Below are 15244 nucleotides of genomic sequence, written 5' to 3'. Positions count from 1 at the left end.
TATCAAGGGTAACTTTTTTGCCATTTTTTGGGTTCGCGCAAGTCCACCGTGCGAGCCAAGTGTTGCAGCATTAACCACACACCACAACCGCATTCTTGGAACCGCATTGGGTAAATTGTAATGCGCAATAGTCAATTAGGGATTCCAGGGGATGTCATTTTGGTAGATGTATCTATTCAAATCACAGGATACTATTCCTTTATATGGATGTAACTGTATGTACGAATCAAGGGGGAATTATCAATCAATCTAATCTATTGTAATGTTTTATGTAATTTTTCCATACTTGTCTTCAATTTGGTATGCTGTTAACTTAATCTTTTATCTATTTGTAAGATAAGTATGCTGTGAATGAAGGTAACCAGTCCCGTAATCGCTTACTGTCTGTGCAAGAAGTAAATGCGATTACACACATTATGTGTACATATACTAGGAGGCTAACCTAGGCTTGTGAGTATGGGAGCATGGGAACAAGCTCTAGTGGAGCATGGGCTAGGACTAACCTTAATAAGGGTTAAGGTTAGGGTCACGTATCCAAGGGTCACACATGGAAAATGGAGAGTTAAGAGTCACTTGAGGGCCCTCCTATATAATAGGGGCATGGGGTACACTCAAGGGAGGCTTGGAGGCTTAGGCTATGGTCTCTTGTGTAGAGGATCATATTTACTCACCTACCATTTCACACTATAGCTACATGCTACCTCTTGATAGTATGGGATATCAAGGTAAAGGTATGATGTATTTCATTATATTTCATGTGTGCATCCCTTGGGCTCGTCGGGGGTGGTCGGGTGGATGAGTTTATGCCTAATTTATGCATGTTTATGCATAACAATTATCTAGAGAGATCTTAGGATTTTAACAGTGGTATCGGGGCAATCTCTAGTTAATTGTTGTTATTTTTACTTTTTTATCACAATTTTTGGCATTTTTTTCGAAGTAAATTTTAATTTTTTACTAAATAAAAATGTTATTTTGTTGATTTGTGTCGATGATTTGCACGTAGATCGTCGATATGGCGATTGGAACACGTGTTACTACTATTCAATGGACGAGTCGACGTTGCGGGGAAATTCCGTGAGTTTAAATGCTATTTTTCTCTATTTTTTGTGGTTTAAAATAAGGATTACTAGAAACTTTTACTGTGTGTGTGTATGCACAAGAGTATGTGCATCTATGTATTTGTGTGTGTGGGTACACATGTGTATGTATATGTGTGCATGTATGTAGAATTTTTGTTTAAAAAATATTTTTTCAAAATAAAAAATAGTTATTGCTTTTACTTTTAAAAAAATTGGTGGAGATGTGTGGTGAGGTGTGCTCACTTATTATATCCTTAAATAGATGTATCTTATATAATGATAGGTTGTTCTATTTTTAAACAATGATCGAGAGAAAGAGAGATACATTTTCATCATATAAGTGATCAGCTCCCACAACACATCATTGTCTCCTTTTTACACTAAAACTTGAATTTAAAATGGGAATAAAGATTGTCTTTTCACTCTTTAACTCTTCCTTCTTACATGTGGTAAAATAAGATGGCTACAGAGTGACAAGTGGGTAAGTGTTGTGTGACAAGAACATGAATAATAAAAATAATAGTGTAGAGATGAGGTATGCTCACTTATTATATCCTCAAATAGATGCACCTTACATATAATAATGGAATATTTTATTTTTAAACAATGATAGAGCGAAAGAGAGATACATTTTCATCATATAAGTGACCTCCCTATAGCATTGTCCCCTCTTTACACGAAAATTGGAATTTGAAATGAGAATAAAGCTTGTCCTTCACTCTTTAACTCTTTCTTCTTACATGTAGTAAATAGAGATGGTTACAGGATAACAAGTAGGTGAATACTATGACAAGGGCAAGAATAGTAAAATAAGATGGTTACAAGTAACAAAAGGTAAGAATAGTGAAAGTAATAGTGTTGAGAATCATATAAGTGACCTCTCTAGCCTTGCATTATCCTCTCTTTATACTAAAAATTAAAATGAAAAAAAAACTTGTCCTTTACTTTTTAACTCTCCCTTCTTTTTTTACAACTAGTAGAATAAGATGGCGAATAATTCGCAATAGAGTGTCAAATAGGTGAATGTTGTGGCAAGCGAAAGAACAGTAAAAATAATAGTGTAGAGATACCTCATGCTCTGTAATCTGTCTCGTTCCATCCATTGATGGCCATAGATCAGGTAGCAATAGAGTGTGAAGTTGTGGCAAGCGAAAGAACAGTGAAAATAATAGTGTAGAGATACCTCATGCTCTATAATCTGTCTCGTTCCATCCACTGATGCATGACTCAAAAACTTCATATTTTGTAGCCGTGTATAGCTGTTACAGACCTTTCCGCTTCAGCTTACAACACCTGCAACCGCACGAAAACCCATTCAATCGTCATAGCTCCACAGCTGGGAACTATAAATCTCGCATTCTTCGGAATCAATATCGAACCTTTGTAGAGTCGTGACGGCAGGGGACATGACGGTGAACCCTTCACGGGCGAGGCCCTCGAATGGATTCAAGTCATCCAAGATTGTGCTGAACTGTTCGAAATTCGGGGCGTTAGCAGATTGCGATGCATTTATGGTGTCGTTGTTGTAACTGGTAAAACTAGAAGATGACCTCCTCTTGTCCTCGGGCGAGAGCTGGGTGATCGGGTCTTGTATCAGGCAGGAGGACATGGATTCGAATGAACAGTAGTGTTGCCCATAGTCCGCCGCCTGCGACTGGATGTACTCCTCTGTATTAACACCGCCGTTGACGCGTAACTCCGCCGCCTGCGACTGGATGTACTCCTCTGTATTAACACCGCCGTTGACGCTTAACTCCGCCGCATCGTCATGATGAGCAGGCACAACGTTGCGCTGCTGCATTCTGATGGTGCGGTTACCCTCGGCGGCTGCAGCGTTGGCAACGGCGGCGGCGGCGGATTGGATGGTGCGAGGTGAGGCGAGGCCGTTGCCGTGGGCAACAAGCTGATCCATCACAAGGTTGGGGGAGTCTGAGAAGTTGAGGAAGGCAGCGGAGGACGGCCCATACAGGAGGAGAGTGGCGGCATCGTGGGCGCGTGCTGCCTGCTCGGCGGTGGCGTAGGAACCTAACCAGATCTTTTCCCGCGAGTGGGGGATGCGAATCTCCGACACCCAGCTCCCCCAGCTGCGCATGCGCGCTCCCTTGAAACTTCCGGAAGTGGAGGCAGGAGCCGCGGAGGTGGGGGTCATTGGAGGAGGGAGGCGGCTGCGGCGGTGGGGAGGCACTGCGGTGGATTTGTGGTTTGAAGGGAACTACGGACCAAACATTAACATTGAAGTTAGGGAACCAAAAAGCAAGACTGATAGCCGGGGCCCTGATAGCCCGCCACTTCAACTACTACAGTCAGTGTGTAACTGGTGCGCACCTCTAATTGGTCGCCTTTTATGCTCGTTGCCAAACACGGAAGGCGCGGAAGGGCCACAGCTGTTGCAACGTCTTACGCACACCCTTGCCTTTAAAAAATTGACGGGTTTGCAAGTTTTTTAAAATGTTAGGGTAATTTTTTAACAAGCATTTTAAAATTTTGCAAGTAATTTACAACCAAAATGTTAAAAAACATCGATCAAAAAGCAACTATGATTTGATTCGTGTATCGAGAAAAGCGTGCACGGTCACCATTCAATTGGTAGATACATTATTGCCAAGATACAACTAGTATTTGGCTAGCTTGCCATGCATCACCGGCACCCTTGCCTTTCAAAATTGAATAGTCATAAATGTTGCAAGGATATATTGTTACCAAGATGTGGCTAGATGTATATATTGTTGCCACATATCAAAGCAACGTTGCCCTTTAAAATTCACTAGTTGGGAACCCGTGCTTCGCACGTCTTTTGAGGCTTCCAAAATCAAATTCTACCCAAACCTCCTCCTCCCCTTCCCAAACCTCCAAATTTTTACCACGTGGTAGCTTTGTGAAACTCTTCCTTAAGATAATACTAGTATTGGACCCGCGTGTTGTTGCGGCAGGTAGAGTTCCAGGAAAAATAGGCTCGGTTTCTCCAAGATTTAGGTCATGTTTTAAGTAAACACAATACATTATTTCAAGTGACTTCATGTATACATATCTCAAAATCACATCCATGTCTCATAGATTTATAGTGAAAATAAAAATATCATAGTAATGTAGCATATGAAGATGCAAAAAAGGACCAATATTACATATTCTCAAAATGCACCACAAAATACGTATTCTCAGCCAGTAATGTCAGAATCAACAAATTGAATTCTTCTCTTGTGAGAAGGATCATTCATTTGTCTCCTCACAATATGCTCTCTATTGTAAAGAGGTGATCCATCATGCTCTACTATCGATGAATGCAAAGGACCTGCACAAACGACACAACAATAAATCAAATCTCAAAAGGACCTGCACATAACGACACATCAATAAATAAAAACTCAAAAAAATCTTATAATAGAAAAACATAATCAAAATTACCTCGTACAATAGAACAATGAGTGGATGGTACATGAGGAGCTCTAGTATAAAACCCATAACGAATACCAATGGTCATGCCCTAATTATAGAGGATGATTGATAAATAGCCCTAATTTTGTATAGTTGTGTGATCCGTGAAGAACGGAGGGCAACTCGGAGGCATTCCCACTGGAAGTAGCAACAGTGGTGAGCTCATGATGAACGCTTCCCAACGTACATGGCGAAATGGTATAGTTGTGTGATCCGTGAACGGAGGGCAACTCGGAGGCATTCCCACTGGAAGTAGCAACAGTGGTGAGCTCATGATGAACGCTTCCCAACGTACATGCGCCCAGTTTTCCCAAAGTATGTCCTCGAAAACGTTGAACTTCAGGGCTACATACAGCTCGCCTAGTACATCGCCTTCACACAGGTAACCCTCATCCTCGTGACCCTCTTCTTTCAACCCCAACCTCCTCCTTCAAGCCTTTGTATGTTGCCGTCTCCTATCTCTCACCTATAGCCGTTTTCAGGAATCACCTGTAGCCATTTTCAGGAAAAAAATTCTCTGTCTCTAACCTGTAGTTGTTTACTGAGAACCTACCATTTCTTGTAGGAAAAACTATCTCAACACACACTGTCTCTCTCTCTCTCAGACACACACACACACACACATAGCCTGTAGGACACACATACGTCTCTCTCTCTCTCTCTGTCTCTCGCACATAGAGACACATACATAGCCCGCAACATTCTACGTGTGGGTTTGCAGTCGTTTGCCCTCTTGAGCCCAGTGCATCTCTGTTTGTATCCCTCGAAAACTCTCAAAACCTCTCGTTTTGTCTGTGGTGCGCCCTCACACAGAGACACGTCAACGCCAACCTCTCATTTTGTCTATGCTGTACCCTAACACACACACATAGAGACACATACATAGCCCGCAACATTTCATGCGTGGGTTTGCAGCTGTTTGCCCTCTGGAGCCCACTGCATCTCTGTTTGTATCCCTCGAAAACTCCCAAACCCTCTGGTTTTGTTTGTGATGTGCTCTTAATCACCCATATATGTTGTTGTTAGCTCGTAATCACCCATCAATGCACTTAATTTATCAACACCGAGCACTATTTTTTTCTGCTATGAGCGGATGCACCAAGGCAATGTATCAGGCGGGTTTTGTGCATGCAGTGTATGTGAGGGGCAAGTTTTACGTGTGTAGTGTATGTGAGGGGTAGGTGTGTGTGCGCGCATAGTGTGCACTGTGTGTTTAAGCGCAGGGTCTACAATGTGCATGCAACACACGGGAGACGAAATGTACCTGCATTGTGCAGAGCTCGATGCGACCCGGAACAGCAAGGCGAGGTGATGCAAAAAGGCGAGGCTATCTCGATGCGACCTGGAAGCGTGGAACAACAAGGTGACGTGGTGTGGCGACCCTGGAACAGCAGGCGAGGTGATGTGAAAAGTGGACGTGGACTGGTTTTGCACGTGCAGTGTATGTGAGGGGCAGGTTTTGCGCGTGCAGTGTATGTGAGGGGCAGGTTTTGCTCATGCAATGTATGTGAGGGGCAGGTGTGTACATGCGTGTAGTGTGCACTATGTGTTTAAGCACAGGGTCTACAACGTGCATGCAACACACGGGAGACGAAACGTACCTGCACTACTATGCAGAGCTCGACGCGAGTCGAAAGCGTGGAACAGCAAGGCGACGTGATGGCGACCCTGGAACAACAGGCGAGGTGATGCGAAAAGTGGACGTGGAGGACTGGACCCGGTGAACTTGGAGGTGGAGCATAGGCGTGACGCAAGCGTGAAGTTCACACTTGCAGTGGACGCACCTCCGTATTTTGAAAACGAACCACCTCTGGATTTCATGGAGAGGACCCAGATTCAGCGCAGAGGACACATATGGTGCCACGTCAAGTTCACGCTTGCAGCGTCCATATTTCGAAACGAACCACCTCTGGATTTCGTAGAGAGGACCCAGATTTAGCGCAGAGGACTCATATGGTGCCACGTCAACGCCAACCTCCTCCTCCTTTATCTTGTATAGATATAGAGATGGGTTTAGTTCAAGATTGGAGAGAAACGATAATTTAATGTATTTTTGTTGGTTGAAATTTGAAAAAACATGCTAGAAATATATTAACCTCTAATTTACTAATTTTTAGTTAAAACCCAGTTTGTTTATGGCCGGTTTTAAAAAATGCTTTTATCTGGTTTGGTGAAATATAACAAAATTCTATGATGAGGCAAGCGAGTCGGCGTAGCTCCACGTGGACCTATCAAATTTCGCATGGTGCAAAACCAGAGCGTTCGAACCTTCGCAGTGTGGTGACGGCAGCGGATACGGCTGTGAAGCCTTGACGGGCGAGGGCCGAGGCCCCTCGAATGGATGGAAGTTGTCGAAGGTGGTTCTCAACTGCTCGAGATTCGGCGCCTTGGAAGACTGCGGTGCATGGATGGTGTTCGAAGGTATGCTGCCTTTGTCCTTGGACGAGATCTGTCTGCTGATCACGTCTCATATCCAGCAGGAGATGGATTTCAATGTGAATGAATAGTCTTGCCCGCAATCCGCCGACTGCTCTGAGAGCGACTGAGCGACTGCCTGCACTCTTCTGTATCGATTTCGCCTTTGACGCTTTGCTCCGGTGATCTGCGGGCACGCTGTTGCAGTGGTGAAATTTGACGGTGCCGGCGACGTTTGCAACGGTGGCAGGAGTGGATTGGATGGTTCGAGGGGACGCGAATGGGCAGAAGCTAACTTATCAAAAGGTCGGTGGAGTCTGCTAAGTTGAGAATGGTAGGGCAGGAGTCAGGACGACCGGAGTTAGGGGGGTGGCGGTGTGCTACGGCGGTGGCGTGGGAGCCCAAGTTCCAACCAGATCTTTTCGCGCCCACCACCGCCACCCTCTTCCTCAACTTACTGTCGTGCGCACGTGCAGATGGGGGCGCCCCCAAGAATCGCATCCGGCTTTCACAGTTGACTATGGAGTTAGAACCGTTGGAGTTGGGGGGGGGGCTAGAGAAAAACTTTTTTCCTGGCCAAGGAGAAAAAAGACAAGCTCTAGTACAATCGGTTTCCTTATTCAAAAACCGGTTCTTATCACTAAAAACGTAAAGTTAAGATTAAAGTCAATCGGTTTTTTTGAATTTTAACTGGTGCAAACTACATTAAAGGACAGTTTTTTTCTAGCACTGTGAGAGAGATGGACGTCTCGGACGACATCGGCCACCTTGGTCTCTGATTTTTAATTTGGCCACTCATCATACTGATGTCATAGGTTGGTCTATGATTTTTAATTTGGCGGCTCGTCATACAGATGTCATAGGTTACATGTAGGCTCGTCATACAGATGTCATAGGTTACATGTATGATGTAATGGCTTTTGAAGTTATAGACACACCCGTTTTTAAGCATTTTGACCGTAAAATACTTGCAAATTTTAAAAATGCCCATAAAAATTTACACTAAAATACAACAAAACTTGTTATATTTTACCAAACTTATCAATTTTGAAGGGAAAGGGTGCCCATCAAAAACCAAGCTTGTAGACAAATATCTCCTCTCATGGATAGACAAACAACACGGTACATTGACGCACCAACTTCTAGAAACATAAAGATTTGCCTTAACTAGAAAATGACTTGGGGCTGAAACATGCTTAGTTCAAAGCATCCCAAGATTCACGTTTACTTGTGAAATAAAGGACGAAAAAGATGTGTCTTATAAGTTATGAGCACACCTAGGAAAAGGAATAGGATCTCAATGATGGCCAAAAACCTCTATAGTTTTTTAGTAAAGGTATTGCAAGGTTTTTATTTACCAAAGTAAATGTATTACCATAGAGTTTGTCACTACACAATGAGGAAAATTTTCATTGATGGTGACATGTGAAGGGGGGAAAAAAAGGAGAGAGTCCAAGTGCATAAATTCCAAGAATATGGATTAAAATCACATTAATTACATATAGTGTGTTATTTTTGGAATTTGTGATTTTATTAGCCCCTCTACTGTATTCTCATCATCACATCATGAACACAAAATTCCCAATTCAAAATTTAGTTTCTTTAGTGTTTGTTGAGAAAAATACATAAAGACCACTAAGTGACACATGGTCTCAAATACTTTTTGAAGAGTAATACAAAACTCACATAAACATCAAGAGATAAACCATAGAATTGAATTCAAATTAACAAGATTGAGCATAAATTAAAATAAAAACATGAGATAGAGTAGATATCACCTTTAACACAATATTGCATGCAATCTCCCCCCCCCCCCCTCCAAGAAGTGTTGGCATCCTCCCACTTCTTGGGTATTTATGTCTTTATTCATAAAATAACCCACATGCCAAAAATAGTTGCACGCTTATGTATGGGCTTGCCCTTTACAAAAATATGAGTTGCTTTTAACAAAAACTTAGATAAATTCTTCCTATCTAAACCACTAAGGAAAAATACATAAAGAACCCCAAGGGATAATTCACATCCAGCAAAATTAATAGGTCCACGCCCGTGTATAACAAAAGTGGGCAGCCAACAATAATACAAAATATCTCATAGTAAATACTACGGCCAAAATACCAAAAATGAGAACCTTCTCGGTAATTGCTCATGCCAAATCACCACCATCATGTCCCAGGCATACCGGCTTACGAGCATGAGGCTCGCCAATCTCACCAACCTACAGGTTGTCCATTCAAACACATTACACATTAGAAACACCTGCTAGAATTACATAGCAACACATAAGCATTAAATTTAACACTTAATTCCGCCCATCCCTAAATTCATATGTCGTACAAATGAAATATTCAAAATCATTCAAGTGCAATGCTATGAACATAGGGACAAATGGACAGAGGAATGGACGAACAATCCGTAACATCCCTCTTTCCTTGGATAGCAACTATTCTCAGTTGTGTCATATCAAACTGGCCCTTGTTTGAAAGTAAGATTAGATGAGGCCAGGATAGTCGCAAAAAAACCACTGGGAAAAACTTGATCAACAAATTGATATAACGAACCAATCAAATAAACATATATGAAACAAGTCTAAGTGTTCCATACCACAAAGACGCATTCCATAGATACACTTAAGATGGTAAAAGATAGAAGACATAAATGTGTCTAGTGTAAGTACATGAAATGAAATTGATGTCCCATACCACTAGATTAACTCTAGACATCACTCCTTCACAATATACTTTTGAGAGACAGAGTGGCCAGTTCCCTCTGAAACTTAAATTCTAACACAAATTTTTTAATCTTAAATTTGTTTAATTAATTCTTAAAGTGTGGAAAAAAAATTAAAGTATGCATGCTAAAATTTATTCTTACTTGTGAAATGAATGATAAACTAATGAATTTGTTTTTGAAATCTTATTGTAAATCTAAAGATGTTTTTTTAAAATATTTCTTCAGTTTTTTTTCTAAATCTGAATGTTGAATGTATGGTTTGCTAGTGATTACCATTTAGGTCTTTAAATAATAGAAATGATAAAATAAATGCAAAAACAAATATGAACCATTTATGAAATAAAGTCAACACATACCTCCTTGGTTAGTAGTGTAGTTGAAATTATATGGAAAGAAACAATTTAACACTCGAAAAACATGTGAATCTTTAAACTCTTCTTTGCATAAGAAATATAAAGTTCTTAATTTAAAATGAAATATTAAAGAAGGAGAAAAATAACAACTAAAGTTAGAATTTAAGAGTTGTTATTGCAATAGTACTTCAACATAATTATTGGGAAACTTGACATCATAAAAATAAAATATAAAATTATTATTGATATTAAAGTTGGAGAAACTTATCTTGAGTTGAGAATTGACTTTCAATACATTCAAAATTTAAGCACAATATAAACACGAACATGATGGATGACTAGCAGTAGTTCTAACCACCTTGATTGATAAAATGAAAACATGAATTTAACTATTTCATGATAACTCTCTCTTTTGGATTAAAATAAAAGATTCAAGTCATAAACGAGCTAATGTCAAAAGAAATTACTGGGGATAGGTCATATGTGATCTCTTAAGGTCATAAAGAAGGTCTCTAAACTAAATAGGACTTAAGGTTTATACAATCTTTCAATTAAAGAATTGTGATCATTCACTTGTGTTAGTGGAGTTCCATGCGAACTCACATGTACACAAAGGAGACATGATAAAATCTCTAACACATCTTCTAGTGTCTCTAATTCAAACTAGGATAAACAAAATAAACTTGTATATGCTATCCTTTCTAGCAATGGATAAATTTCATTGAAGCTTGTATAAATACCTTCATAAGATATTTATAGAGCTGGTGTCCCACTGAAGGTTGTAAGGCTTGAGGGATTTGATGGAAATTAGAAGCTCTCAAAGCTTTGAGATTAATAAGGGCTTTTTGACGGTTGTGAGCCTTTAACTTTAAGGCTTTAATGCTTAAGGTTTAAAAGAATATAAAAGAAAAACACTTTTCTCCACGGTTTGATATAGGCTAGCCTGATGCAGTGCTTACAAGAAATAAAAAGAGGACTCTGAACTTAAGAAGATACTCAAGGGGTGCACTACTAAAAAACCCTATGTATCACGTACGTTCAAGGATGGTTTTTTGGTTTGACAGAAGTAGTTTTTGATCAAAAGTTGGCATTCAACCATAGCCCTTCATCTAAATTTTAATCCAATGGCTCATAAAACTCCCATTACCCTTCAAGATTTTGTCCAATGAGTTCTTGAGTCTTTCACTACTTTACCCTTTGGATTCTTGTGAGCTTCCCCCTATTCTTTGAAATCAAAGTACCCCTAAGATCTGATACCATTGACACGGGACCTCAAATACTTTTTGAAAAAAAAATACAAAACTCACATAAACATCAAGAGCTAAACCATAGAATTGAATTCAAATTAACAAGATTGAGTATAAATTAAAATAAAAACATGAGATACAGTACATATCACCTTTAACACACTATTGGGTGCAATCTCCTCCCCAAACAGAAGTGTCGGCATCCTCCTACTTCTTGGGTATTTATGTCTTCATTCATAAAAAGAGCCCACATGCCCAAAATAGTTGCACACTTATGCATGGGTTTTCCCTTTCCAAAAATAGGAGTTGCTTTTACCAAAAGCTTAGATAAATTCTTCCTATCTAAACCACTAAAGGAAACATACATAAAGAACCCCAAGGGCTAATTCACATGCAACAAAATTAATAAGTCCATGCCCATGTATAACAAAAGCAGGCGGCCAACATTAAATCAATATATGTCATAGTAAATACTATGGCCAAAATACAAAAAATAAGAACCTTTTTGATAATGTCTCACACCAAATCACAGCTATTATGTCCCAGCTAAATTGGCTTACGAGCACTAGTCTTCTCAATCTCACCAACCTATAGGTTGTCCATTCAAACACATTACACATTAGCAACACCTACTAGAATTACACAACATCACATAAGCATTAAATCCAACATTTAGTTGCATCCATCCCTAAATTCATATATCCTACACATCATTGGAATATTCGAAATCACCTTTTTAGGTTACATTTGACTTTTATATGTGACCTGACCATTCACACATGGGCGCCCACACATGGCCGGCCGATCCTAACACTTATCCTGATGAAATTCGAGGTGCGCCTTTCATCGGTGATCACCCAATCCCCTACCCTTTACATGTGGTGCCGACAAGCCTGGCCCATGACTCAAAATATGTAAAATAATTATATGATGTAAAAAGTAATACGTCTCAATGTCCGCTGGAGGTTAACATGCCCCCCTTCCTGCTGTAGATTCCATCGTCGGAAGCTATGGTATGGTAAGCTCAATAGGGTTTGTTGTGGCAGACTGTATCTGCAAAACAGGGAAGTAGATTGAAAGCATGCTTGGTCTTCAAAAGATATAGAGTGTATCAAAAATAAAATCAAGCATGTTAGACCACAATGGAAGTATGCCATGAGAACCTAGTTTAAGAGGTCACATTAAGGAGCTAGCATTGCAAATTAATAGGAATTTAAAATTATTAAAAGTAATTCAAGAGTTAGCAAGGTGTCAAAGGTTAATCAAGCTCTACAACTGGCCTAAGTCAAGGAAAATTACCAAGATTAATAAATAAAGAGATGACCACAATGTGTCTATTCTAAGAACAAGCTAATCCCAAGAGCCTAAGGACACAAGAAACATCAGAGTCATAGGAGTCTTTTGCCTTTATTTCTTTTATGCTGTGACAATTTTTACAAACAATGGTGACCTCCCTAAAGTAAAACTAGCATCGACCCTAGTGCCATGTTTACCACAAGGCCTTCTCCAGGAATCTACTAGCTCACCTTAGGCAAGGCTACCCCCTACCAACCTAGGGCATCGGTCTTGAGTGGAATACTCCTCTCCTACATACCAAGTGTCAATAGGGCGATAGGCCGACATGAAAGCACATAACACACATACATTGCCATTTTTTGTAGGCCTTTCTTTTTATTTTTTATTCATCTCTTCGGATTTTGCTCCCAAATTCTTACATCCTTTCGACAAAGGGGTAGAATCTATGTCTTAGAGGTCAACACACACGGCCAGGTTGTTCAAGCATTAAGATGTTTTTAACCCTAGACCTAAGACAACCATATTCCAAGGTTAACTAAAGACATCATGCATTCCCAAGAATTTCTAAAATAAGGTTAAACTCAATTAATGATTTACACTAACACCTTAGGCAACTTCAAAAACCAAGTAGTGCTTGACAAATTCCATGTGGTCATGCATTATAGTTCATGCAATTAATTGAACAGTAAAAATTAAAGAGAGTGGGCATGGAAGAATTACACCTGTATTTTGGAGATCTCCTTGATTCGATGAGAAATGCCCGCAATTTGATGTAGATATCCATGTATGAATATGGTGGCAGTCCCAGGACTATGAAAGCGAACCCACCTCAAACTTTTCAACCTGTACAATTAACTAACAAGCACTATACCTCAAGAGGCACATCAGTGGGAAAAAATAAGGACTCGTTTAAGGACACAAAACTAGAAACAACTTGAAAACACTAACCTACCTACCAGTCACCACACTAATACTGAGGATCAAGGTAAGAGGATGTTGTAGAGGTTTGGCTGTAGCCTTAAGGCTAAGCCTCTATCTGCATCATCCAAATAAATAAAATCAGCCTTGGTAGTTCCATGAGTCTCATCCGTCCATTCATCGTGTCAGATATATCTTCTTCGTCCTCCCATCCACATAGATTCGTCAAGAATGTAACTATGCGAGGATAGTCATCCCGTGGAAAAGTAAAGACTTGGGCTATCAGGGATACGTCCTCTACGGAGTAGGGGTCAATCGTGGTCAATAGGCAAATTAGCCATTCTAATTCCTCAACATTTCCCTCGCTGGCTAGTACATCTATATGACCCAATTCGGTTTTAATTACAGGATAGCACATGTGAAATATCTGAGAAAGGTACAGATGATACCTCTCACCAAAGGTGGGAGTGGATGAAGTGTGTGATCCTCGTGCATCTACCAAATCTGCAAACACAGATATAGCATCAATAGGTTCATGAAGACAGGTTAATCTTATTTCTAATTGTGTGCGGATAACTCTCCTCTTTGCTCTTTTTACTATATATATATTTTTTCTTTTCTTTTATTTTTTGTGTATGAAGCTATATATATACATTCCCTCGAATTTGGAAGTTACATGGTCAGGGGAGAAGGTTAGGGAGGAAGCAATAGAATGTTGAATGTGAGTACATGCTCCCCCCTTCCTTGGGTAGATCATTTTTTTTGCAATGATGTTGTAGCCCCTTGGAACCAATTTGTCCAGTGGGTTATAAGTGGTGATGTGGGCAGATAGCTTTTTATGACCCTTCTGTGGGCCACATCAAGTTGCAGAGATGGTAGTGTACGCTCCCATGAATGAACGGAGGATATGGCTTCCGACGATACATTTACAAGGGGAGACGTAGACTCATTGGTTTCTTGGTGGATTGACAGATTTAGACTCGGAGTCGCATTGGTCAGTCTTCGCTACTTTCAGTGTCAAGGGAGTTTGCCACTTTCTTGCCATCAGAAGTCAAGTGCATAACACCTATCATGTTTACTGGCACTAATGGTGGCATATCTTTCCCCTCAGGTGTGCCTCTATTTCCCCATGTGTCTATGGTTGCCGCTAGGTGTACCCAATCTACGTTATCTGACTCAGTCATGCCCGGTAGGACACCCATATAAGGAGAATCTTTCCCATCATCGGTCTCTTTTTTGCATGTATAGCAATACTTTAATGGGGCTGAGTGAATAGTGATATACGATCGATTTATCAATGATAACCTTGCTTCCTAAAGGATGCGCACAACCATTCTCAAGATCAACTCGAATGACAGAGTCCTGGAATTGTTTGTAGACATGGTTTTTCGACCAGTCATGCACCATTTGTGCTTCCCTCATGAAAGGACGTCCTAAGATCATTTGATATGACATAGGATGCTTAGAGAAATCCATTACAACAATGAAGGTATGCCTTACCTTGTATCCTAGAACCTTGATCTTAAGGTCCCTTAGCATTCCAATAGGTTTAGCTATAATTCCATTTGCCATCTTAACCACTATGTTTGTGACTTCTAGGTGAGGTCTTCCCATAGATTCCCAGCAGTTTTTAGTCACAATGCTCACTCCAGCACGACCATCAAGTATTCCCTTTAGAGTTAATCCCTTAGTAGTAATGGGGAGGGTTGCATTAGATTCGTCACCTTCAAAGTACTGTCCCAACTTATTAACAAGTATTTCAACGACC

The 15244-nt window shown here is 40.3% G+C and overlaps 1 protein-coding gene across 4 annotated transcripts; it reads right to left on the bottom strand.

The window, feature by feature from the left end:
- Positions 1–928: 928 nt before the first annotated feature.
- Positions 929–3394, bottom strand: LOC147604524 (ethylene-responsive transcription factor ERF012-like). Of its 4 annotated transcripts, none has more exons than XM_086794542.1 (3): positions 2845–3394; positions 2462–2787; positions 929–2375 (listed from the first exon to the last, which is right to left on the bottom strand). In XM_086794542.1, the coding sequence occupies exons 1-3, from the start codon at positions 3229–3231 to the stop codon at positions 2345–2347; spliced, it is 744 nt and encodes a 247-aa protein (XP_086650668.1). In that variant the 5' UTR covers positions 3232–3394; the 3' UTR covers positions 929–2344. The 4 variants fall into 4 exon arrangements, 3 of the variants coding, with proteins under 3 accessions (XP_086650668.1, XP_086650666.1, XP_086650667.1); XR_015265291.1 differs by having other exon boundaries at positions 1886–2152; positions 2266–2375; positions 2462–3371; XM_086794540.1 differs by having other exon boundaries at positions 2462–3371.
- Positions 3395–15244: the final 11850 nt, after the last annotated feature.

This window comes from Cibotium barometz, chromosome 61 (genome assembly GCF_041138505.1).
Source record: "Cibotium barometz isolate CiBa-2024 chromosome 61, ASM4113850v1, whole genome shotgun sequence".
Taxonomy (NCBI): domain Eukaryota; kingdom Viridiplantae; phylum Streptophyta; class Polypodiopsida; order Cyatheales; family Cibotiaceae; genus Cibotium; species Cibotium barometz.
Note: the sequence above shows the minus strand (reverse complement) of the source record. Positions and strands in the feature narration are given on the sequence as shown.